This window comes from Mesoplodon mirus, assembly GCF_964341445.2.
Source record: "Mesoplodon mirus genome assembly, chromosome: 16".
NCBI lineage: Eukaryota > Metazoa > Chordata > Mammalia > Artiodactyla > Ziphiidae > Mesoplodon > Mesoplodon mirus.
In genome coordinates this window covers 764,005-790,136 of record NC_138992.1, presented here as the reverse complement: position 1 = coordinate 790,136, position 26,132 = coordinate 764,005, and the positions used below count along the sequence as shown (strand labels likewise).

General features: G+C 57.2%; 3 protein-coding genes across 4 annotated transcripts in view; 2 read left to right on the top strand and 1 right to left on the bottom strand.

The window, feature by feature from the left end:
• Positions 1–741, bottom strand: part of PARP10 (poly(ADP-ribose) polymerase family member 10) — a 39,186-nt gene extending 38,445 nt beyond the window's left edge. Inside the window, exon 1 of one of the 2 annotated variants that reach the window (XM_082601725.1) lies at positions 660–741. Coding sequence is in view for 1 of the 2 variants with exons in the window: in XM_082601728.1 (XP_082457854.1) it covers positions 660–681 (22 nt within the window). In the remaining variant the exon portion in view is untranslated. The remainder of the gene's footprint in view (positions 1–659) is intronic. The other variant, XM_082601728.1, reaches the window with a different exon arrangement.
• SPATC1 (spermatogenesis and centriole associated 1) lies at positions 646–22,044 on the top strand (the record flags this gene model as incomplete). Its single annotated transcript, XM_082601729.1, has 5 exons — positions 646–850; positions 11,790–12,353; positions 12,456–12,968; positions 13,079–13,218; positions 21,715–22,044. 5 exons carry the CDS (start codon positions 646–648, stop codon positions 22,042–22,044), a joined length of 1,752 nt encoding a protein of 583 aa, XP_082457855.1.
• A 1,476-nt stretch (positions 22,045–23,520) lies between these two features.
• Positions 23,521–26,104, top strand: LOC309791816 (sphingomyelin phosphodiesterase 5-like; the record flags this gene model as incomplete). Its single annotated transcript, XM_082600919.1, is given in 6 exon segments — positions 23,521–23,677; positions 23,917–24,034; positions 24,165–25,027; positions 25,030–25,079; positions 25,507–25,648; positions 25,851–26,104. Coding segments are annotated over 5 exon segments (1,218 nt in total). The 3' UTR covers positions 25,537–25,648; positions 25,851–26,104.
• Positions 26,105–26,132: the final 28 nt, after the last annotated feature.

Genomic DNA, 26,132 nt, shown 5'->3' with positions numbered 1-26,132 from the left:
CCCCTGGGCCAGCAGCCAGAGAAAGGCTCTCAGCACCTGGGGTCAGAAGAAAGCATAGCCCAGTGTCCCGCTGTCCAAGATGTTAGTCCCCAGGAGAAGGCTGACAGCTAAATCCAGGTGTGCCCAAGATCCCAAGGAAAGGGCACCGTCTCCAGGAAGGCAGGTGAAGGGTCTTCATTCAGCAGATGTTCACTGGTCACCTACCTGCGCGGCACCCGGCCCTGTGCTGGATGCAGGTGGGCCACACAGTCCTTGCCCTGCTGTGAAGTGAGTGAAACAGCGCCAAAGAGCTAACTGCAGAGCCAGGTAAGTGCTGCGACGGAGGACACGCCTGCGGGGAAGCCTAGAGGGCGGCGGTTGGGAAGCTCCACAGAGGAAAGCCGGCTGGACAGAGAAGGGGTGGGAATGTTCCAGGCTGAAACAGGGCCTGCGCTCAGGCCTGGAGGCACGGAGAGCTGAGCCTGGTAGAGCAGAGAGGCCCGGAGGAGGTGCAGCCTCTGACCTCACAATACCCAGGCCCACGGGCCAGCCCTGCAACTCGCAAACTCTGGTGCCCTCTTCCAGCCCGGGCGAGGCCCCGGGCCCCGGGCAGCCTCCAGGTGCAGCGCCCTGCTGAGGGCCGCACCCTTCCCGCTGCCCTGGGGCATGTCTCTACTCACCAACTATGAGGGGCTTCGGCATCAGATCGAGAGGCTGGTGCGGGAAAACGAGGAACTGAAGAAGCTGGTGCGGCTCATCCGGGAGAATCAAGAGCTCAAGTCGGCGATCAAGATGCAGGCGGGCGGCCTGGGCATCAGCGGGTTCAGCAGCAGGCTGGGCGAGGCAGCGACCGGCCCTCCTCAACACCAGGGTAACTGCAAGGGGCCTGAGTTCAAGAAAAGCGGGGAGGGAAGGGTGAGACTGAACCCGAGAGGAGAGACTCTGTGCTGGGGTCTCGGGAAATCGTGGAGAGAAGGGCGGAGATAGCAACAAAGCCCGGGTGAGGGGAGGGCGAGGACACAGGACAACCACGGTAAAAGGACAAAACTAGGCACCAGCCCCATTCACCTGACGGCAGGAGTCCCTGCCCACCCACACACGCCTCCCCTCAGGTGAACTTCCAAGCAGCTCCACAGAGTGAGAATTTCCCAGCCCTGGAATCCAAAGGTGCTGCCCCACTGGACCCAATACGGCACCCAGCCTCAGCTTCCCCCCCCGCTCCCCTCCATCCCCCCCGTCAGCACCCTCAGCCCCCTGCCCCGTCCCTCTCCACTCAGAATTGACCACCGGAGCCTAGAAAAGAGAGAGAGAAACCAGGACCGAAGCTTGAGGTTTGAAATCATTAGTGTGTGACAGCCCAGGGGCTGGAGAGGAGGTATGGGGCAGGGTGAGACGGAAGAATGGGCAAAGAGGCTAGAGGCGTTCACACAGAGGCTGGCCAGGGACCAGCTCTCCCCAAGCCACCACATCCTGGCACAGAGCTCCAGGGAGTACAAGAGTCCTAAAATCAAACCTGACCTTCCAGGTTGTTACAAAGGTTTATTTGTCAGGCAAGCAGATAGAACATAATTTAGCAGTTCGTTAGCTTGATTGATAACTTTGAACTGACATATCATATGTGAGCCTCCATTTGAGAGAAGGAAATTCAGTCCTGGAGGAAGAGAATAAGTTGTACTTTGGACAAACTGACTCTAAGACGTTCTCACGACATCCACCTGGAGCATCCAGGAGGCAGTGGAGGTATGAGCCTGAGGCTCAAAGGAGAGGTTAGGGCTAGAGAGAAAAGATCTAAGAGTCATTGATAACTGAAGCCGCAGGAGGGGTGAGATGATCTGGAAAGAGAGAGGAACAGTGAGAAGAGACTGGGGACAAGTCCTAAGTAAAGACAGGTAGAGAAGCTAGCAAAGGGGCACTCAGAGAGACAAGGGACACCTCAAAAGTGTAATGTCACAGGGCTTCCCTGGTGGCGCAGTGGTTGAGAGTCCGCCTGCCGATGCAGGGGACGTGGGTTCGTGCCCCGGTCCGGGAGGATCCCACATGCCGCGGAGCGGCTGGGCCCGTGAGCCATGGCCGCTGAGCCTGCGCGTCCGGAGCCTGTGCTCCGCAACAGGAGAGGCCACAGCAGTGAGAGGCCCGCGTACCGCAAAAAAAAAAAAAAAAAAAAAAAAAAGAGTGTAATGTCACAGAAGCCGAGACAGCTTCGAAGCGGACAGAGTGTCAGCAACATAAAGGCTGCCTGAGGGGTCAAGCAAGAAAAGTGCTAATGACCTGGCGTGAGTCACCTTGGCGAGAGCAGCCTCAAGGCCACTGTACGTAGGAAAGGCCCAGGAGTGAGGTGAAGAGTGAGTGAGAAAATGGGGAGAATAGATGGTTGGCGCTTCGTTCATGGAGCAGGGCTTGGAGGGGGGCACTAGCTGGAGAGGGGCACGGCCTCCAGAGCTGCTTTTCCTGATGGCAGAGACCTGAGTTTATTTCTATGGGAAGGGAAGACACGAAAGAGAAAAGGAACACTGTATAGAGCGGAGGCTGCCTTGACTGAAGGAAGAACATCTCCTCCACTGTCTGGGAAAGGAAGGAGGAAGGAAGGGTGCGTGAGAATACCAGATGGGAAGCTAAGAAAACTCCAGAACCATGGCTTCAATTTTCTCAGGAAAACTGTCATTCTCTGAAAGTCAGGGTGGCGAGAAAAAGATGGGGAAAGTCTGAAATAGAGTGAAAATGGCAGGAGGAAGTGAGAGGGGAGCCGGGGAGGTGTGTAACGGGCCCAGATGATGCCGGCACCTGTGGACTGCGAAGGCAGCAGCCACCAACCGCCTCCGCAGCGTTGGGTTGGCGGGGGTGGGGGCAGACACGGGGAAGGCGGGCCCGTGGAGCTAAGGACCAGCCAGCAGGAGCTCGGGCGCATCGCAGAAGGAAGTGGACGCCAGCTGGGCTGTCACACGAGAAGAAAATAAAGAGGCCAGCGTGCTAGAGATCGAGGGGGGCTGGCCGGGACGGCAGAAGGCACACCTCCGGGGTCAGAGCGGTGCTCTGCGCGGCACGAAGTCAGTACACGTTGGCTGGTGGCTGGATCAATTTCACAAGGCAGAAGGCCATGAGGTTCAGGCGCCGGCCTTGTGCACATGGCAGGTGGGAGCTGGAGCCAGGATGGACGAGGACCGTAGGGCCTCCTGTTCCTGCGGGCGCAGGGCCTCGCTCGGGCCCCGTGCCGGGATGTGGCGCAGACGGAAGACGCATGGGGGTCGGGGCGGGTGGAGCAGACAGGAAATGAAGGCTGCACTGAGGGCTCCAGCCACTAGGACAGGGACTGCCCCCCCCGCTGGCTCCTCCCTCCAGGGGGGCTCAGGCCGGGAAAGGCTGTCAGGGCCGGCGGGCAGGAGGGCTTCTGTTGCCCTTTCTGCTGGGCACCCGCCCCCACTGCCCCTCCTTCCTCACCGAAGCCCACCCTCCTCCCAGCCCCCACCCCTGCTGCCCCGCTGTCTACTCTTGGGGGCTGCCGGCTGCCGGAAGCTTCCTTAGGCGGGGAGCAGCCGCCTCCTCCTCCTTTTCCGACGGGCTTTCACCAGCCCAGCTCCTCACAACCTCCCTCCCCTCCCCCCAGTCCTGGAGCCTTCATCACCCCAGCAGCGCCTCCTGCCTCCCCTCAGGAACTGTCCCCGCCTCAGGGCCCATCCTCCCCCAAGTCCCAACCTCCCACCCCGGACCCTCCATCCCACCCCAGGGATTGACCCCAAGGCCCCTGGATCCATCCCTCGTGGGACCCCATCCCTCCCTCAGGACTTGCCTTCCTCTTAGGACCCTTGTCCCCCCTCAGAACCCACGCCCCTGGGGACCCCATCCCCCCTCAAGACCCACCTTCCTTTTGGGACCCCCGTCCACCCTCAGAACCCACCCCCTCAAAGACCTCCCCCCTCAGGACCCCATCCCGCCCTGCCTTTCTTTTAAGACCCTTGTCCCCCCTCAGAACCCGCCCCCATCTCAGAGCCAGTCCCCTCCTCAGGACCTGTCACCATCCCCCCTCTCTTTCTCACCTGCCGCCGCCTCAGACCTCTTGGAACCCTGGGCTCTAGCGACCTTTGCTCACCCGTCTCGCCTCCTCGAGTCCGGCCTTGAGCAACACCTTCCCGCCCAGACCCTCAGGCCCCGCCCCTCAGGGCAGCCCCGTTACGCTAGCTCCGCCCCTTGAGCGGCGACGCAACTCTGGCCCCGCCCCTACGCTCGGGCCCCGCCCCGTCAGGGCCCTCCCTGGCGCCCTGCCCTCCGACCGCCAGCTTTGACCCCAGGCATATTGACTGTCCCCCGCCTTCGTCCCCGCGTGGACCGGGGGGGTCTCGGTGGCCGGGCTGCCCTTGCCCGGGTGTGGGCCCGGCCTGGTCCTCGCGGGGCCGACGTCCTCGCGGAGGGAGGGTTCCGAGGCCGGAGAGGCCACGGGCGGTGGGCAGGCCCGGGAGGGACCGCTGGGGAGGCTCTGCAGCCCGGAGCCCGAGGGCCGGCCAGGGAGAAGGCGCGAGGGCGCGGCCGAGTGCAGGACAGTGTGGCGGCCACGTCCTGACCGACGCGACGAGGGGCGGGAGACCAGAGTGGGGCCCCTCCAGAGTCCCGCCCTCGGCCTCGGCGGGAAGGATGGAGCTGCCCCTGTGAGGAGCAGGCTGGGGGAGGAAATGACAAGTTCGCTTAAACGGTTAAAACATTGTAAACTGCATTTGTAGATCTAAGACATTTGCTTTTCTTTTTAGCTTCAATAGTCCGATGTAACAAACAAACCTTCCGGGACCCAAATAACTCTTATGTATAAAGTAAACATATAGGGCTTCCCTGGTGGCGCAGTGGTTAAGAATCCGCCTGCCAATGCAGGGGACACGGGTTCGAGCCCTGGTCTGGAAAGATCGCACATGCCGCGGAGCAACCAAGCCCGTATGCCACAGCTGCTGAGCCCCTGTGCTACAACTGCTGAAGCCCGCGCGCCTAGAGCCCATGCTCCACAAGAGAAGCCACCGCACGGAAGAGTGGCCCCCACTCACTGCAACTAGCAAAAGCCCACGCTCGGCAACGAAGACTCAAAGCAGCCAAAAAATTAATTAATTAATTATTTTTAAAAGCTAAAAATAATAGTAGATTGAGTGAATCTAAGTTCTCTTTAAGTTTCTAATACTGTATGTAGTAAAGTACCTAGGAACATTTCAACTCATAAATCTAAATCAGCAAAATATAAATTATAAGGTTAAAACAATCACTTGCACATTTTGCACTACAATACAAAGCTATAGGACTGAAATCTCTTAAACCAAGCCTCGACCTGGGGCTCCTGGAGGTCCAGTGGTTGGGACTCTGTGCTTTCAAACGTCCCCATCTCCCAGCCAGAGATTTCAACAGACTGCTCCCGAGATTCTCATCGGTGACCCTAGTGGGTCAAAAATCCACGGACACTGTGTCCACGACTGAGGCCACCACACACTCCCCCAGGCTCTGTACCCACAGAGCCTGCAGTGCCATCCAGGGATGCAGTCAATTGGCCTTTGAACCATGAATATGTCTTTGCTGCAACACTAAATGCCTGTGACTCCAATTAATTTTTTTTTCTTTTTCTGTGTTCGGTCTTCATTGCTGCACGTGGGCTTTCTCTAGTTGCGGGGAGCAGGGGCTACTCTTCATTGCAGGGGCTTCTCACTGCGGTGGCTTCTCTTGTTGCGGAGCACGGGCTCTAGGCACGTGGGCTTCAGTAGCTGTGGCTTGTGGGCTCTAGAGCGCAGGCTCAGTAGTTGTGGTGAACGTGCTTAGTTGCCCCATGTCATGTGGGATCTTCCAGGACAAGGGCTCAAACCCGTGTCCCCTGCATTGGCAGATGGATTCTTAACCACTGCGCCACCAGGGAAGCCCTGAATCATTTTTTAATTAACAACTTTATTAAGATATAATTCAAATACCATAAATTCACTCCTTTAAAGTGTACAATTTTATGTTTTTTGGTATATTCACAGATATGTACAAACACCACCACAATCAATTTTAGAACTCTTTCATCACCCCCAAAACAAACCCTCTAGCAATCACACTCCTACTGCCCAACCCTCCTCAACTCTAAGCAACCACTAATTTACTTTCTATTTTTATGTATTCGTTTGTTCTGGACACTCCATATAATTGGATTCATATATAAGTGGCTTTTGTGGCTGGCTTCTTTCATTTAGCATAATGTCTTCAAGGTTTATCCATGCTGTAGATGAGTCAGTGCGTCTACGCGGGATGTGGGGAAGGTTGTTTTTATGGCTGAATAATATTCCGTTAACGGATTACCACATTTTGTTTATTCATTCATTGGTTCTTGGACTTTTGTTTCCTCCTTTCAGCTATTATGAATAATGATGCCATAAGCATTCATGTACCAGTTTTTGTGTGGATGTATGTTTCCATTTCTCTTGACTATATATCTAGGAGAGGAAGTGCTGAATCATATGGTAACTCTATGTTTACCTGTTTGAGGAGCTGCCAGATTGCTTTCCAATGGGGCTACACAACTTTACGCTGCCACCGGCGATGTGTGAGCATTCCAATTTCTCCACATCCTTGCCAATACTTATTTTTTAATTTTATTTTATTAGCACATAATTGCTTTACAATGTTGTGTTAATTTCTGCTGTAGAACAAAGTGAATCAGCTATACATAAATACATCCCCTCCCTCTTGAGCCTCCCTCCCACCCCTTGCCAATACTTATTAGCTGACTTCTTGATTATAGCTATCCTAGTAGGTGTGAAGTGATATATCATTGTGGTGTTGATTTGCATTTCCCTGATGACTAACGAGACGGAGCAAATTTTCATGTGTTTTTTGGACATTTGTATATCATCTTTGAGAAATGTATGTTCAGACCTTTGGTCCATTTTTTTTTTTTAATTTATTTTTGGCTGCGTTGGGTCATCAGTGCTGTGCATGGGCTTTCTCTAGTTGCAGCAAGCGGGGGCTACTCTTCATTGGGGTACATGGGCTTCTCATTGCAGTGGCTTCTCTTGTTGCGGAGCATGAGCTCTAGGTACTCAAGCTTCATTAGTTGTGGCTCGCGGGCTCTACAGCGCAGGCTCAGTAGTTGTGGCCCACGTGCTTAGTTGCTCTGTGGCATGTGGGATCTTCCTGGACCAGGGCTCGAACCTGTGCCCCCTGCACTGGCAGGCGGATTCTTAACCACTGCGCCACCAGGGACGTCCCTGGTCCATTTTTTAATTGGACTATTTGTCTTTTTTTTTATTATTGAGCTGTAAGAGTTCTTTATATATTCTGGATATAAGTCCCTCATCAAACATATGATTTGCAAATATTTTCTCCCATTCTGTCTTTTCGTTTTCTTGACAGTATCCTTTGAAACACAGAAACTTTTAATTTTGATGAAATCCAACTTATTGTTTCTTTTGTTGCTCATGGTTTTGATGTCATATCTAAGAATCCACTGCTAAATCCAAGGTCATGGAGATTTATCCCTATGTTTTCTTCTAAGAATTTTATAGTTTTAGCTCTTACATTTTGGCCTTTGATCTGTTTAGTTAACTTTTGTATAAGGTGTGAGGTAAGGATTCAATTTCATTCTTTTGCATGTGGATACCCAGTAGTCTCAGCACAATTTTTTTAAAAGATTACTCTTTCCCCATTGAGTTTTCTTGGCACCCTTGTCAAAAATCAGTTGACCGTAGATACGTGAGTTTATTTCTGGACTCCCTATTCTACTCCATCGGTCTATCTGTCTCTCCTATCCCAGTGCCAAACAGTCTTGATTACTGTCGCTTTGTGGTAAGTATTGAAATCTGAAAGTTAGTTCTCCAACTTTCTTCTTTTTCTTTTCTTGCTTTTTTCTTAATTGAAGTATAGTTGATTCACAGTGTTGTGTTAGGTTGTGGTGTACACTTTGGTGAGAATTTTCTTTCTTCTTTTTCAATATTGCTTTGGCAATTCTGGGTCCCTTGCAATTCTCTACGAATTTTAGGATTGGCTTGTCAGTTTCTACAAAGAAGCCAGCTTGGATTCGGATAAGGAGTTCACTGAATCTGTCGATCACTAGGGGAGTATTGCCATCCTCACAATATTACGTCTTCTGATCCAGAAACACAGGATGTTTGTCCATTTATTTAGATCTTCTTTCATTTCTTTCAACAAAGTTTTCAGAGCACAAGTTTTGCATATCTTTTGTTAAATTTACTCCTAAATATTTTACTCTTTTTGATGCTATTAATTTCATTTTTAGATTGTTCATTGCAAGTGTATGGAAATACAATTGATTTTGTAGACCCCGCCGACGAATCTTGCACTCTTTGTATTCTAAGGACCACACAACTCCTTCAGATAAGTTACCTGTTACCTGATTGAGTTTTGGATCTCACATGGCTGTCTCAGTGGTCACAGTTTATAAGGTCATTCTATAGATAATCCTATACTGACCTTCTTTTTTAATCATCAAGTTTTATCTGTGCTCATATATACATCATGTTCTTCATATTTATTGAACACTTTCTGTGGCCCAAGTACTGTTCTAGGCACTGGGAAACAGGAGCAAACAGACAAAGCCCTGCCCTCACGGAGCTTCCATTCTAATCGAGGGAAACAGGAAAAGCCAGTAAGCCAATGGAGAGGAACTTGGAGAGAGATAAGTGCTAAGGAGGACATAGTCCAGAGGAAAGGGAAGGAACAGGTGGGGTGAAGGAAACTGGTGATTTGGGATGGAAGAGCTCATTGAAGAGGTCACAACTGAAAGGACGGGTGGAAGTACGCGGCCAGCTGTGCACGCGGGAAAAGCGTTCCAGGCAGAGGGAGCAGCAAGGAGGCCCAAGGGGCTGAAGCAGAAGGTGCCAGGGGGAGACCAGGAGGAGAACAAAGTCAGAGAGATGACAAGCCAGGTCACAGGGGACACTGAACAGCCTAGCACTCAGAATGAGATGGTGAGCTAGCTGGTGGGCATTTTAACTGGAACAGTCTGGCTGATGTTTGAGGGGAAAGGCCAGAAACAGGCGGAAAGCCAGGGGGCTCCTGCAATAATCCAGGCAGGGTAATGTTGGTATGGACCGGAGTTGGGAGGAGCACACGTGCTGAATTCTGGATGTACGTACTTGAAGGTGTTGCAGACAGATGGGATGCCCGGGGCTCCTGAAAGAGAAGTGTTGAGGCTGCACCATTTGAGGCCTGAGCCACTGAAAGAGCAAAGATGTCGGCGGCCGGCACGCCAGGGCGGCAGAGTCCCCAGCAGAACCCCGGGAAGAAGGGGGTCAGGCCACTGGGATGTGAGTCGGATTCCAGCCCGAGAGTGAGCAGCCTGCGCTGGTCCGGAGCGTCTGAGCTGCATCAGCTCCTGAGGGGTAGCAGACTCTAGGTGGGCCTTGGGGCTGCCCCCAGGGGCAGAGGATGTGGACCCAGAAGCACCTGGAGGAAGCCGGGTGACCGGGAACCTGGATGCCAAAACAAGACGGGATTTCAACAGGGAGGAACGTTCCGCCGCGTGGACACCACCCGCCACCTGCAAGAAGAGCCCCGTGAAGTGCACGCTGGGTTCTGCAACGCAGGGTCACCGGCCCCTCGACCCGTGTTTGGGTGCAGGGATGGAGGAGGAGAAAATGGACTGAGATGGGGAGTTGGTACAATGCCCAGGGACGTCTTCGAGGGACACTGAGGACACCAGTGGAGGTGGGGACATCAGTGAGATGGAAACCAGATCCCCTGGGTCTCAGAGACCATGAGGACCTGGCCGTGCAGGGACCGTCTTCTCTCCCAAGTCCTAAAGACGCCGCCCAAGTGGTCCTTTCCCATGTCATCCGGACCCTAGGCTCCCCCAAGAGGAGACAGGCTGAGAAGGACAGACGCCCCGACTTGGATCTCCATGCCCCGTCTGCCGCACCGGCTGCTCCTTCCCTCACGCTGTTCCTCTCCGTGGGATACTTCCCTTTGGGCCACAAGCTTCACTGTCTCTTCAATCCTAAAGCAAAAATCCAAAAAAGCCAAAACAAGAAATCATAAAAGACTGGTTGATTTGATTCTGAAATGTTAAGTTATTTGTTTGGGAAAAAATAACAAAACTTAAAACAAAAATAAACGGCAGGACATCCTGGCACACACCGTGCAGGGCAGCATCAGTGTAACGAGGCCCGGGCTTCTCAGGGAATGTCAGATGTTTCTGAGGAGTCTTAAAGTGGATAGATTTAGCAGTGTGCATTAAGAACCTCTAAAATGTCTGTTTTCGGGGGGGAAAGATAATAAAGAATTATATAGTAGCATTTTTGTCACTGGGAAAACTGGAAACAATTGATTCGCCCAACAGCTGAAATAGGCTCAATAAACAATGGCACGTGCACAAGACGGACACCACCGCAGCCACGATAAGCGCTGTTTTCCAAGAACGATGATGCTGAAGGTCGCCGTGGTGCAGGCCCAGCATGAAGAGGCGGGGCACATAAGGACACGGGCAACATACACAGTCACCACACACGTGTGCGTGGCCTGGGAGCTGGGAATGGATTTTACCTTTTTAAACAGCTGAGAGAAAATCAGAAGGAGAGTGTTAGTTCACGACGTGCACTAAGTCCATGAAATTCAAATATCAGCATCCATAAGTAAGGTTTTGTCACCAAGCATCCACGTGTATTTGTTTCCGTGTTGTCTGTGGCTGTTTTGGAGCCGTGACGGCAGAGCTGAGCGGCTGCAATAGAGGCTGGTTGGCCAGGAAAGCTGGAGCTCTTTTCACCAGCTCTTTACAGAGGGGTTCGCCGGCCCCTGAGCGACATAAACACGTGGAGAAGGTCTTCAAGCCTTCGCGGAGCTTTGCTATATGACGGACGGTGGGATAACAGGACCACCAGTGGTTTTCATCTTTTCTGACTTTTCTGTATTTCCATTCTTTCCCTATAATAAGCGTGTACTGCTTTTATTTGATTTGATTTGATTTGATTTGATTTTTTGCGGTATGCAGGCCTCTCACTGTTGTGGCCTCTACCGTTGCGGAGCACAGGTTCCAGGCTCACGGGCCCCGCTGCTCCGCGGCATGTGGGTTCTTCCCGGACCGGGGCACGAACCCATGTCCCCTGCATCGGCAGGCGGACTCTCAACCACTGTGCCACCAGGGAAGCCCTGTTTTTATTTTTTTTAATGTGGCAGTTACACTCACAGAAACCTCTCCTGCACCCTCCCTAGGGGTCTTCTGCCCCAAACAGCGGTCACTCGGTCATCCGAGGGCAGTCTCCTCAGGAACCCAAGGGCAAACGGGCTCCCAGGCCCCATGCAGGGGAGAAGCAACACCCCCTCCTGTGCCTGCATCCCCGGCGACAGGCAGGCGGGGTCCTGTACGGGCCAGGCACACCTTGGGCTCCATGGGAGGCTCCCAGCAGCTCTGAGCTCTGGCCTCCCTGAGGGTCCCCCACGTGGTGAGGCTTGGCTGTCCCCAAGGGGACGGCAGTCAGGAGGCCCGGGCCCACTCCCCCACCACCTGGGAACAGAGGGGTCCACTTGGCGACCTACGTGTTCAGACCCTCCTCTCCTCAGTGAGGGGTCAGCGGCTCAAGGCAGTGGGCCTGTCTGAGGGACAGGCAGCGTGGAATGTCCTGGTGGCTGGGGGGCCGGCGTTTACAGAGGTGATCCTGGCAGGGACCAGGCTCCCTTGGAGAACAGGGATGGGGGGCCAGACCCTCGCGTGGGATCCACTGAGCAGCACCACAGATGCCCGCTTAGAGGTGAGGCTCAGAGAGAGTTGGTCAGCTCATCAGAGGCACATGGGCATCTTGGTCCAGGCCCTGCCACAGTGGGGAGAGAGCCTGGGGTCTCAGTGCTTTCTCTGTGTCCCCCAGGTGTCTTCCTGCCCCCATCCCCGGCAGCAGCAAATGAACTCATCCTGGAAGAAGTGGGGACTGTGGCTCTGGCGCCCCTGGCCGACATGCTAAACAGCCCGCAGCCCAGCCCCGCGGCAGGCCCCGTCGTGAGCACCCTGATGGGCCCTCTCAACACGCTGCTGCCTGGCCTGGGGCCCATCTCACAGAGCAGCCCACTCACCAGCCTCCTGACTGGCCCCCTGAGCAGCCACCTGGCCAGCCCCGTGGCAGTGCCCCTGGCGGGCACACCGGCCAGCTCCCTGGGGCTGCCCTCGACTGGCCCCCTGACTCCAAGCAGCCCCCTGACAGGCCCCCTAGCTGTGTCTCAGAGCAGCCCCCTTATGGACCCTATAATAGGTTCGGTGGCCCTCTCTCTGAGTAGCCCCCTGCTCACCTCCACGGCCGCCCCCCTAGGTGTCTCTCAGAACCTTCCGGCCAAGCCCATGAGCAATCTGGTGCAGTCGGAGGCTCTGCCACCGCTCCAAGGATGCCCCTCTGGATCCCATCCCTCAGCGGGTGGGGGACCTGCTGCCGCAGCCGAAGGTAACCAGTGTGGGGGAGGGGCTCCTGCCAGGCTAGTAGGCCCTGGCCCCGCCTCGCTCTAATCCTCCTCCTCTCCTGTATGCCCCTCCCCCACGTTGCTAGTCCCACTCTCCACCGAGCACCCCCCGCCCGCCCAGGAGCCGGAGCCCCTCAACATGACGTCTGTGGGCGCGCCCATCCAGACCTCCACACCCGTCGGTCCCATGGGCACACCCAGCCCCACGACAGCCTTCTCCTATGGCACCCCGGACGCCCGGACACAGCCTGGTGGCCCCCGGGGACAAGCGGTCTCTGCCTCTGTCCCTGCCTCGGCCACCTTCCACAGCATCATCGTCCTCGCCTCTGCCCCCACTCCCGCCCCCCAAGCTGCCACGAGCTATAGGCCCTCAAGCACCCCGCACCCCTTTGCCCGCACGCACCGCTCCCCGACCCGGCCCTCGCCCACCCTCCACTCCCCTGCACACAACCCCCACTCCCTGCCTCGAGCCTCATCCCCGGCTGCAGTCCACGACGCCCGAGGTCCACGCGTGGCAGAACCTTCTCGGAAAAGCATCCCGGAGTTGGAGCGGAAGCTAGCCCACCAGAAGAGCAGCAAGCTCCCTGACCGCTCCCGAGGTCAGCACGAGTCTGGGGTCTCCTCGGCTGCCCTTGGCGACCTCCCAGGCACCCCCCTGGGCTGCTGACCACGGTCACTGACCACCCCCTCCATCCCTTGTTGTCCCCAGAGTCGAAGCAGCTGGGCTGGGAGAGGCTGGTGGGGGAGATCGCCTTCCAGCTGGACCGCAGGATCCTGTCCAGCATCTTCCCTGAGCGTGTCCGGCTCTACGGCTTCACGGTCTCCAACATTCCGGAGAAGATCATCCAGGTGCGTTGTGCCTACCTGCCACTCACTGCCTGAGGGCCTACCCCGCCACCTGCAGGGATGGGGACGGCCTTCTGGGGGCCCCTGCACTCCAGCTAGGCAGAGCGCATCAGAATCTGCGGGCACCCTGGGATGGAGGAAACACCGCACTCAGTCCAAGTGGCCAGCAGGTGTCCACGGCATCTGGCAGCAGGAGTCTGTGGTCCCAGCCACACGGGCGGCCTTCCCAGAGGGCAGGGCAGCAGAGGGGCCCCAGCACTGTCAGGCCTGTGAGCTCCCACTTTGCCACTGCAGTGGCCTCGGGTCTGCCAGGCCCCGCTCCCACGGGCCCTCCCCAGACTGGCAGAGCTGACGCCTTATGCCTCTCCCTCGCCCTGTCCAAGTCCTCAAGTGTCACTGGGGGGCGCAGGGGAGGCAGGTCTCAGAGCCTCTGAGCAGCTGGCGGCCTGGCGGCCAAGGTCTTCAGGCCGGGCTCGTTCCGTATCCCCAGCATGCCCTGCACTGAGCCCGCTCCAACTGAGGGACGCAAGAGGACGATGTTTCCCAAACACGCTTGCGCGTGTCTCCTCGCCACCACGTGTAGGAGGCACGTTGGAGTGGGAGCCGTCGGGGGCTTGGGGTGCGCCGGGGCAGGATGGGCTGGTGCGCGCCCTTCCCCACCGACACGCCCACTCGGGTAGAGCAGGGGTGGGGCAGGGGGCGGGCGTCGGCGCCGCGGCCCTTCAGCCGTGTACTCTTCCCTCGCGAAGTAGCCCTCGGTGCTCCCGGCCCCTTCCTCTCTGGCCGTCCTTATGCGTGGATGGACTGTGGCTCTGGGTCTGTGAGTGGGCAGGAATCGCGTTCAGTTACAGCGGGCTCATCTGTGTCCCAGTTTGAGCGTGCCTTCTCCTTTTGTTAAGGTGTCCTTTGGTTAGGTTTTTAATTTTAATGAGACCGAAATTATCCACCTTTTCCTTTTTTTCTTTTTTTTTCTTCTTTTTTTTTGGCCATGCCACGTGGCATGCAGAATCTTAGTTTCCCGACCAGGGATGGAACCCATGTCCCCTGCAGTGGAAGCGTGGAGTCTTAACCACTGGACCGCCAGGGAAGTCCCACGTTTTCCTTTATTGTTTGTATTCTTTGAGTCCCATTTAAGGCTGGAGCTGCCAGCCCCGCTTCCGTCCCCTCTCCCAGTCCCACGAGTGTGGGCTCCAGGTTTGCAGGTCTGGCCCTGCCCAGGTGACAGTGCCCTAATCCTGGGAGGCCAAGGGAGCCTGGGCATCTCTTCTTCCAGATCGTCGTAGCTCCTCTTGGCCCTTCGCTCTTCAATATGAATTTTAGGATCAGTCTCTCAAGTTCCAAGAAAAACCTAGTTCAAATTTTTAGTTTTTCATTGGTTTATAGGTTGAACTGGGGAAGTTTCCCATCTTTGCCATGTTGGCTGTCCCTGTGTTGCTTGTGTCGGCGGGGCCAAATTGGCCATGTTGGGTTTGACAACCCTTGATTCCTATCCTGGACCACCGCCACCACTGCTGTGCCATGAGTGCAGCCTGGCAGCGGCTATTTAAAAATTGGCAAATGACGTGGGAGAAGCACAATATTTATGTCTCTAAAATGCTGCATCTGATATCTAGTTGGCAAAGACTACACTTAATCATAAGTGAAAGTCTAGTTGCCCACATAGAAGTTAGACATCAAACTGTGGAGAGAGGTTTCTGGTTGTTTTGAAACTGCTGTTTATACGGAGGATAAGGTAGACCTTCCAGGAGGGCGTGGGCTGTGCAAGTCCTCCCCTTCCATGCTGCTCGTCACCTTGCCTGCAAGTTACTGCTTATGCCGGAGAATTTAAGTCACGGCACTAAGTGGCAACTCTTTAGAGAAGAAGCAGGAAAAGGAAGCAGAATGTACGTAAGACAATTTTTTTGGTATTTAAGGAAGTCGAGGAGCTTGGTGCCCCTGAGCCTGTGCTTCAGCCTCCACCTTGGTGGCCTCTGGGGAGCTGGTGGTTCTCACCACAACACTCATCTGGTCATTCTGCCCATCGGCCCCCGTCACCAGTTCCACGGCCTCTGGCCCCATTCACCTTCCATCCAGCAATGACCAGAACTGCCAGGATCACACACTTGCTGCCCTTATTCCCAAGAAGCTGCTCTACTGCAGCCCACCTGCACAGAAGTTGTCTCCAGGATACCCCCTGGCTGGCCTTCTGTAGGGCCCACTGCAGGTTGACTGAGGTCTGGTCCCACCTGAGGATCATAAAGATGCTTCCTGGTCTCAAGCCAGCCTGCCTACTTGGCTGGATCATTTGTTGATTCCTATCTGCATTTAATTCCACTTTGCCCAGCCTTTTACTTCCCTTCATCAAGACATCTTGTTTAATTCTCTGCACATTGAACTCCAATGTTGGTGGTTGCTAGAACCCTTAAATTCTACCTAGATTCACCAAATCAGGTGAAACCTGGTGTCGTCCAACTGGGGTCCTTTGCTTCCCGAATGCCGTACAGCTTTAACGCTGAAAACTGTAATGGAGCCCGATATTCAATAAGGACTCATTGACTTCTTTCATAGAACGTGGCTATCTACTTTTTTGTAAGTTCACAGACAGTTATGCCATCTTTTAAGCTCAACTGAAAGTTATCCCAGTGCTCATGCCTGTCAGTTCTTCTACCCAAACACAAAGATCTGCGCCATGGGAGATGCTCGGGCTCTCTTCCTTTCTGCACCCTTGTCCTAGGAGACCCTGAGTCCAGCTGCATCAGTGTGAGGGAGACTGAGGGTGGTACCTCAGTCCTGCCCATGGTCCCCCCCGGATGTTCTCTAGGCCAACACATTGGCCTTCCCAGAACTTTTTTTTTTTTTTTTTTTTTTGCGGTACGCGGGCCTCTCACTGTTGTGGCCTCTCCCGTTGCGGAGCACAGGCTCCAGACGCGCAGGCTCAGCGGCCATGGCTCACGGGCCCAGCCGCTCCGCGGCATGTGGGATCTTCCCGGACTGGGGCACGAACCTGCGTCCCCTGCATCGGCAGGCGGACTCTCAACCACTGCGCCACCAGGGAAGCCCCCAGAACATTTTTGATTTCTGTGTAATGATTTGTTATTTAGCTACCTTGCCAAACCCTCTCGCTAGTTCTGATAGTCTGTATATCATTTTGGCTTTCCGCTGTAGACAATCATATCACATAGCACTTTAAAAAATATTTTTTATTTTGGCCACACTGGGTCTTAGTTGCGGCACGCGGGATCTTTTAGTTGCGGCATGTGGACTTCTTAGTTGCGGCATTCGAACTCAGTTGCAGCATGCATGTGGGATCTAGTTCCCCGGCCAGGGATCGAACCCGGGCCCCCTGCATTGGGAGCTCAGAGTCTTACCCACTGGACCACCAGGGAAGTCCTATATAGCACTTTTTAAAAGCAGATCATAAGGCAACCTCATCTTATTTCTGACGTGATTACAAACACACACTTCTAGTCTTCCGGTTAAGTATGACGTGTGTTCCAGGCTGCCGGAGTCCAGCTCCAGCGAGTCCAGGGATACCCGAGGGATGGATAGCGTCGGCGAAGGCAATAATTCTATTACTTCAGCATTGCATGTTTCTTTCTCTCATGCCTTTATTCTTGATTCTTCTTCTTCATTCTTCTTTTTTTGTTACAATCACAGGTTTATATATTGTAGTTGATTACATTACCAGGTACATGGCCAAACAATCTTAGCACAATCAAACCTCAAAATATTCTATAAAGGTTTTTTAAAACAAATATCCCCTACTTTCTAGATGTCCTATTAAAATATTTCCCCAAGTTCCCATTAATCACAGGTTGTTTCTTAGTAACCAAGTTAAGCAGTTGTATGATTATATCAATTGTAAAAGTTAAAGCTACTTGTTCTTATTTTTCTTCTTGCATGAGCAACCTTTTACAATGGTTCCATGAAAGTATTTACAATGTACCTGCATGCTCTTTCTCATTGTTTTCTTCAACTAAGACAGTGTTTTCTCCCTATCCTGGCAACGAATTCTGCTCTAGTCATTTGTTTTTCTATAATTAATCTTCCTTTATAATAGAACCATAAATTTCCTGTCGTCATCAGGAACTCCGGCCCATGGCCATAACTCCATACTAGAGGGTGTTTTTCATAAAAACATCCCCTTAGTTCCAGGCTCTTAATTCTTTACCCATTTCCCCGGGGCTTTAGTGGGTACTTCCCATTCTGTGGTAGTTTCAGGAGGGGGAGGCCTAAAGGAATTTTTCTTTCACGTGGAGCAACAACCCCCCAAAATTGCCCCTGTATGTAAATTTATTTTCATAAAACATAAAAACGGAGCTGTAGTCCACCTTCCTGGCACGGCGCTGCCTTGCAGTTCCGCCTTCCGTTGCTCATGACTTTGTCATGGTGCAATGGCCCCAGGATGGCTTCCGACACCAGGCTTTTTGCCAGATCTTCTTTCGACAAATCCGTCAGAGTCCTTGGTTGCACATAACAGAATCCACACTAGCTGATATAAGCAGAAAGGGGTTTATTATAGATGTTTAGGTGTTCAGACAGGCTCCAGGAAGGACACCAAATTGGGCTTGCCTGCTATACAGCCAGTAAAAATGCCAGCACGGCAAGGGAGTGTCCTAGTGAACACGCCGTTGTCATCGCTGCCCCAGGAACAGCATGCGGATGCCTGCAGTTTGGTACAGCTGCCCCGAAGAACCAGTGCCACAGCCAGTGGACTCCCCAGAGAGCCCAGTCCCCTGCCTGCACTGTCTCCTCCAGGAGACAAGGTCCACGCACCTGTACTTGCTGGGCAGAAACCCAGGTCAGAGGGGTACCTAAGCCACAGGGGAGTCTGGAATAGGTGACGTTTAGCGTCCAGCCTCTTAGAGTTCAGGAAGGTGCTAGAATGCACTAGGGCAGAAGCCAGGTGAGCCACATTCAGCATCTGCCACATCAGGTGAAGAAGTTCCCTATTCCTCCTTTGTTCAGAGTTGTTGGGTTTTTTCTTACTCATGAGCAAATACTGAATTTTTTAGAATGTTGTTTCTCTCTCTTACCGAAATGATCACAGTTTTCTTCCCCCTCCCTTTTCTGTTAACGTATTGATACACATGAGAAGATACTCCGCTCATAAACCACACTGCGTCCCCGGTGTTTATAAATGCACTGGGATGCTCTGTTTGCTGTTTATGACCTCTGCAGCTTCGCTACATTTTTAGAGATCGGGCCAAGTTTCTGCGACAGAAATACATGGCTTAATAAGCCAGAGGTTTCTCTCTCCACAGGGTTGTCGGGCCCTGCTGCCCAGCCCCTCGCACACGTCAGGGTCCCCAGGGTCCCCGCGTCCCGGGACTCGGCCTGGGGGGTGGTGCTCGAAGTCCCAGGCTCTTCCCCTTGGCTCGGACTTAGTGACATCAGTCCCCCTGCAGGATGGTGGGACACTTGGTGGTCTCCGCTGGGCATTGCATTACCTACAAGAAGGGGGAGGCCCTGCCTGTTCCGTGGAGGGTGTGGACTTAGCTCATCCTCTCTATTCACCCTTCAGATGTGTTTCCTCACTTCTGCTCTTTATTATTTCCTTCCTTCAGCTTTGCTTTATTTTTCTTTCTTGGGTTGAGCTCTTAAATCATTTTATTTTACATCTCTTTTGTTTTAAAATAACTACATTTAGGACAAGGAAGTTCCTTCTAGTCAGGGAGATATTCAAAATATTCAACAACCGGTACAAGGGGAACACCAGCCAGAGTGGATCCTGTTCCAGGATCCAAGCATAGCGGGAGGCTTCTGTTGTTTAAGGCTGGTTGGGAAAAGCGACAGTCTCCTGGCAGCCTCGGCGCTGTCCGCCGAGGCTCCAGCCTGACTCTGGTGGCACTCTGGCTGCAGCCCTGCAGGCTGGAGGGGTGGATGTGTGGCTGTTCAGGTCTGAATGTCTCACGAGCTGCCTTGCATTTCCTCTCTAACCCGAGTGAGTCAGGACCGCCATCTGAGGGGCGTTTGGCTGCATGTGAGTGCTGGCTTCTAACACACCTGCCCTGTGTTTGGAGAATGAGGGCCGTACCACACTGCTTCTCTGACATTTGCTGCCATTTCCCCTTTCACTGAGCACATGGTCGATGCTGTGTGTGGTCCAGGATGGAAAGACTGCGTGATGACCACGTGTGCTGGGTCTCGCAGGTGTGAGTCTATGTGCCTCCCCGCGCCCGCGCCCCCCCGCCATATCCCCTCCAGCACCAGGTCCTGCTGCTTCGCCCTGGAAAGATTCTTCCCATCCACTTTGATTTTCTCCACGTCCACATCCACATCTACATTCTCTTCTCCTCCACTCCTACCCCATGGTCCAAACTGCTGTCCCCTTAACTGGTCCACAGCTAGCCTTGCTGCTCCACCTAGTCAGGCCTGGCTAGTGTCAAGCATTCAGAATATGCCAAGCGGGCGCCAGACACAGTCTGTGCCCTCGGGGAGCTCGCTCTCTCCCTCGGAGGCCTTCAGTCAACAAGAAAAGCCGTCAGGATCTCTGCCTCTCGTTCTTCTCCCCACCCAGACCCGGGCTCACCGGGGCCAACTTCACGGCCCTGGGCGCCCCTCCTTCTCTGCTCCTACGCCTGTAGACGTGACCCCCGTGCCGCAGAGCTGACCGGCCCGGGCGCTGTGCTCGACGCCCCCAGAGATGTTTCCTTTGTCCTCACAGCAGCGCTGTCAGGCTGTGCAGTGTTTCCTGCAGTCCCAGCAGGGAACACGAGGCTCACACTCAGGGTGGTGGCGGCCGTCGAACCCGACTCTTCCCGGGGGGCCCTGCTCTGCAGCCGGCGTCCTGGCACCTTCCATGCCACGCATGCTGCTCCTCAGCCTGGAAGTTTCTTCCCTCCATTGTCCTTGTCCTTCAGGCCTCGGTCCAGCGACCTCTCCCTCCAGGACTCCCTCCCCAGTGGCAGCGCTCACAGTACCATCCCTCTCCTGGGCCGTGTCCTCACTGTAAACTCTGAGGGCCTTTTGCTCACACTTGAACCGGGAGGGCTCGGAGAAGATCTGCAGAGTGAGGCTGGATGGACAGAACCCTTCACCCTCTCTTGCCAGCTTCCATCCAGCCCCTGCCAGTGGTCAGCATGATCTCTTAAAACCACAAAGCCCACCAGGCGTCTCCGACCCTTTAGGACAGGGCACTCCGCTCGCCCACCCACCCCAGCCCCGTGCTCTGCTCAGGCCTGCAGCTTCTCAGGGGAAGCCGGAGGGGACTGGGGGCGGGGACCCACACCCACTGCTCCGGTGCTATTGGGGTGCTTGTCCTGCTCTTCCGCACTCACTCCCCCTTGTTGCCCTCCACTCTCAAGGGCTCACTTCCTAGGGGCAGCCCTGGCCTTGTCTCTCAGCGTCAATGTGCCCCCGTCGGACCCCTGCTCATGTCTTAAGCTCCATGTGCCCAGCCTGGCACACAGCAGGAGCCCAGCCACGGCTGGGGGTGATCGGGTGACGGCTCTCGATGCCCCCGCAGGGGCCAAGCCTTAACGCTATCCACCGGTTGGCTCCCTGGGTCGCCCTGGTGTGAGCAGCCGCAGGTCCGCTTGCTCACCCACAGATGCTGGCTGAGCTCCTGCAGTCTGTCCCACCGGGGCCTGGAAACAGGCAAATGGAAGAAGACTCAGGTGCCCAGGTCAGGAAGACAGGCCTGTCCTAGTGTCACCAGGCAGCACAGGTGCTGAGCCTAGGGCTCTGGGTGCCCCTGCCGGAGGTCAGGGCTCACGGTGGCTGAGCCCAAGCATCAGCCGGGTGCTGTGCTCGCAGGACCATCCAGGGAGCGGACAGGGAGGCCTTCCTGGAGAAGGTGATGCCTGAGCAGACTGTCCCGGCATCCCTAGCAGGTTGGGAGCCAGCCTGGTGGACGTCTAGGGAACTGCGGGAAGAGGGTGAGCAGGACCAGATCTGGGCCTTGCCGGCCCGCCCTGGCCCTGGAAGTTGGAGTAGTGGAAACTGCAGGGGGGCTCTAGCGGGGAAAGACCCTGTCCCACTATGTACACCTTCATTTTGCAGGCCTGGGGGCAGCGGTGCAGCATGAGGGGTGGGAAGGGACTCCCGCAGGGGGGTGTGCAGGCCACGGGGTGCTGAGGAGGCAGCCTGGGGTGCTGGGACGGGGGGCCCGGAGGAAAGGCTGAGAGGAAGCGGGGCAGGACCCAGGAGGCGGCGGTGTCTTCTGGGTCGGGCAACCCTGGGGGCTTTGGGAGGCCCCCTCGTCTTTCATGACCCCCAGCCATGCTCTCTGTCCCCAGTTCCTTGTGGCCCCCACTCAGTCCGAATCCCTGGTGGTGGATGGAGCAGGTGATGGGGCCTCTGGAGCCTCTCTGCTCAGGCTCAGCCCACAGGGCTCCCCTCGCCCTAGGGCCCACAGGCGTCTCTCTCAGGGCCTCCAGGACACCCCCCTTGAGGACACTCCCTCTGATCGCGGTCCTCCCACAACCATACCCCTCGGCCTCCATCGCCCCTCACCTGCCTGCCTGCCTGTGTGCTGCGGGGGGGCTGGAGGGTCCCTGACGGTTGCTGTCCCCTCAGGCCTCCCTGAATCCCACCGACCACAAGCTGGACGAGGAGCTGTGCCAGACACTCACACAGCGCTACACGAGCATCATGAACCGGCTGCAGAGCCTGGGCTACAACGCGCAGGTGCACCCGGCACTGACCGAGCAGCTGGTGAACACCTACGGCATCCTGCGGGAGCGGCCCGAGCTGGCTGCGTCCAAGGGCGGCTCCTACACTGTGGACTTCCTGCAGCGTGTGCTGGTGGAGACCGTGCACCCCAGCATGCTCACCGACGCGCTGCTGCTGCTCTCCTGCCTCAGCCAGCTGGCGCACGACGACGGCAAGCCCATGTTCGTCTGGTGACGCTGGCTCGCTGGGGCCCCACCTGGGTGCACAGCCATTAAAGCTCACCTCGTGCACGGGTGCTCCTGGGTGGTGCTGCCTCTGGGGGGCTCGCCAGCGCCCCCTCCCCAGCTCCTCTTCAGTCCTGCCTGCCCTGTGGGTTCATGCCCTTCCGGGGCCCCCGGGGAGAGCCCCAAGACCAAAGCTCAGCAGCTGTCTTACCAAGGGGGATGTTCCAAAGGCCCCAAAGCTGGCCTGGCAGTGGGAGCACAGGAGCCCCTGACACCTGAAGGGGGGAGAGCAGGAAGCAGGAAGGAGCCGAACGGGCAGGGAAGGGTCGTGGGTGTGCCAGTAGACCTGGTGACGAGCATGGGACTGAGGCCTGGGCACAGAGCAGCAGGCGAGGCGAGGTCAAGAGAAGGATGTGGGCGTGGGAGCTCCTCCCTCTGCACGAGGCAGCGACAAGCGCTTCTGGAACCTCACTGAGGGCAGGAGGACGTTCAAGGGAGGGGAGCCCGGAGGAACCAGGGCACCGGGCAGCCCAGGGAGACAGGGTCCCTGCCAAAGGCCCCCGCAGGAAGGGACCGGACTGGGAGAGTCAGAGCTGGCGAGGGCAGATCCCACTTACTGCAGGGGCAGAGCTGAGGTGCACAGGCCGGACGGAAAGCCGAACAGAGCCCCGGGAGAGCTGCAGTGGGGATGGGGTGGGGTGGGGCTCCTGGAGGTGACCCATAGACTCGGAGGGGGAAGGGCTGGTGGAGAGTGCGGGGCGCAGAGGGCTGTAGGCCAGGACGCTTGTCCCTTCAGGACGTGCGCGAGCAGAGCAGTGTGGGGCAGAGGGCCTGCCTGATGAAGGGAGGCGGTGGCGGGGAAGCGGACCCCAGCCAGGGAGGCTCTGGAAGCACCGCCGCCTGCCAGCCTGAGGACCGCAAGTGGACAGGGGAGCCCCTGGGCCTGGGTTCAAACAGGGGAATCATGTCAGCAACCAGCAAGGGGTGCAGAGGGGAGGGGGTGCAGGGCGTGCTGGGGTGCTCTGGCCCCAGAGCTCCCTGCCTTCTTGCTCCCCTCACTCCCAGGCCTGCTACTTCAGGAGATGAAGCCAGACCCCTGGGAAAGGCAGGGAAGGCCTCTGTGTATAGATATGTTAGAGAGCTATACATACAGATCTTCTAGCTCTGTCTGCTGAGAAGGCTTAGCAATACGACAAACCCGTAGCAACAGGCACACCCGGCACCAGATCTAGATTTGTAAAGGGTATCAGGGATTCCTGGAAAATTGGGGGCTGGGGGGAGAGCAGAAGCCCCTTCTCCTCCGCGTCTGTAGGTGTGAAGAGCAACCCTAGCCCAAACTTCAGGGCAATTTAAGAGGCAACGTTAAGAGCTCTAGGAACTGGTTCACAGCTCGAACTAGGAAGGTGGAGGGCAGGGCAGCGCCTGAGCAAGCGCGAGGCAGCTCGGTCCTGGGATGCAACAGAGCGGGTGCAAGAGGGCTCCGCGGATGCAGAGCTGGCTCCCACCTGGCTCGTGGGCCCCGGTGGCCCGGCCCGCTGCGCAGAACCGAACCAACGGCCCTTCCCCCAGATTGGAAGCTTCCTGGGGGAGGGTCACCGAGCCGCCTCCGCTATGGGCTGTGCCCGGCGCTGAGCCGGTGGCTGGTCAGGCCTCTCCGAGTCCGCCCCTTCCTCGGACTGGGGGAAGCAGGTCGGGGTCGGGTAGATCCCGCAGTCTGGGCAGCGGGAGCACCGGGGCCGTTACACTCTGACTTGCGGGAGGAGGGAGAGGGGGATGCAGCACGCAGCGCGCTCCACTCCCTGTCGCTGCGCCGGCCCGCATTAAAAAGTGTCGCCCTCCACCTGGTGTGGGCTGCACCCAGAAGTCGCTCCCATCGGGGCAGGTCGGGGTGTTCTCCCTGCGGCTTTCAGGGGAGGGCGGGGCAAGAAGGATCTGGGGCGGGACCAGGGTCTCTTTCGCTTTCCCTTTTGTTCTCCAACCGCCGCCGAGGTTCCGCGCGGGTGAGGAGAGGGCGGCTTCCCGGGTGGCTCCGCCTGTGCCCATACCCCCAGGCTCGCGGGGGCTCGGCGCCTTGCAGGCTCCGCGCACAAGTTGTGCCACGTGGCCTTGACCCCTGTGACTCCCCTGAAGCTCCCGAGCACGCACGAACGAGTCGACTCGCACGCTGGAAGCCAGTGAGTCGTCGGAGAGACTTGCCACCGAGAGCCCCGCGCGCCACGCCACGCCACGCCCGCCCGACTGGCCCCCGACGCCCTGCGCCCTACGGCCCTCGCCCTTCCCGCACCCTGTGCTGCACGCTCTCCCCGGCCTGGCCCGCGCGCTACGTTTCTCAGCCTACTGGGCCCTGGACCAGCTGCTGGGCTGCTGGGCGCCGGCCGCACGCCCAAGCGACCAGATCCGGCTGAGCGCTGCAGCGGGCGCCGGAGCGGCTCTGCCGCTGCTGCTTCTTGTCGGCCTGCCTCTGGCACTGCCGGACCTGCTGCTCTGGCTGCTGCTGCAAGCCTGGCGCCGTCCCTTCTGCTACCAGCCCCCTCCGCAGTTCTGGGCGCCCCCCACGCCCTGGCGCCCCCCAATTGAGCCCGCGCGCAGCTTCAGCTTCTTCGGCGCCAACCTGTGCCTGCTCCCCGATGGGCTGGCGCGCTTCAGCAACTTGCCGCACAGCCAGCGGCGGGCCGAGACCGTGGGCGCCGTGCTGCTCGCCGGCCTGCGGCATCCGCCCTCTGGGGCTACCGGCTGCAGTTCGCCAGTGCACGGGATGCCGTGCGGGGTGCTGATAGGCGCCATGCCAGCGAGTCTGGACTTCATGTGCCTGCAGGAGGTGTTCGACCTTCGCGCAGAGCGACGCCCGGCGAGTCGCCTGGCACCCAATCTGCGCCCGGTGTCGTACGACGTGGGCACATTCGGCCTGCAGCCCGGGCTACACCTGAAGCTGCTGGGCAGCGGGCTGCTGCTGGCCTCGCGCTACCCGCTGCTACGCGCAGCCTTCCAGTCCTTCACGCACGTCGCGAGGATGCGCTGGGCTCCAAGGGACTACTTTCTGCACAGGTGCCCGCCCACCGGCCGCGGCGCTCCGGGACCCGGGAGGGGACGGGGCATGGGGTCGAACGCGCGAAGGTCCCCAAGCGCAGCTGGGCATGCCGGACGGGCGCGGCATCGTGGGCTTCCTGCACTGCACGCATTTGCATGCGCCGAGCGGTGAGCCCGACTGGCTGCTCGTAGGCTCGTGGGAGGGCCGTCCCCCCATCACTCTGCACGGAGTCCCAACCCTTGTCTGCACCTCCCCTCCCCCCACCGTTTATTCACTGCCCCAGGCGCCGCCAGTCCCTTCGAGTGCTGGTGGGCTCACAGATCGGGACCGGGCGGGGCGGGGGAAGGTGCGGGCGCAGCTGGGTGTCCAGGAGGCAGAATGGCACCTCGGACTGAGCCTTCCTTCCCTCCCCGTCCCTCCCCTCCAACCCACCCCGCCCCGCAGAGGGCGGGCTCCTGCGCCGCAAACAGCTGACGCTGTTGCTGGGCTGGGCCGAGCTGTCCGAGGTTGAGAGCCGCCAAAGTGACGAGGCCGTGGCCTTCAGTGTGCGCCTGGGTGACCTAAACTTCGAAAACTGCTCGCTTAGGTGAGACGAGGCTGCAGCGGGGCGGGCGGGCGGTCCCGCCCACCGAGCGCCGGCCTCTCCGCAGACCACGCGCAGGAGCTGCAGCACCAGCTGTTCAGCCGCTTCCGGGACCGCCGCCGGCTGGGGACGCGCCGGGGTTGGGGGCGGACGGACCCAGGGAGGGCTCGCGGGCCAAGGCTCCCACTGATACCGCCCTCCCCAGGAACGCTGCTGAGAACCTCCAATCTCCGCCACTCCGTGGCCTGCTTCGCGGAGATGCTGAGGTGAGTGGCTACCTGGGGGCCAGGCAACGCCCGGAAGGAGGGCTGCCCTGACCTTGGTGACACTGCCACCCTCCTCAGGGCCTTGGAGCAGGAGGAAGGGCGCCGCCACTCCCTGGCAGGCCCTCCCAGGGGAGGCCGCCCGGCTGAGCACTGGCGGGGCCGGCGCCTGGACGACGTCACCTACCGAGGAGGACCCGGAGACATTCTGAGCCCAGTAAGTG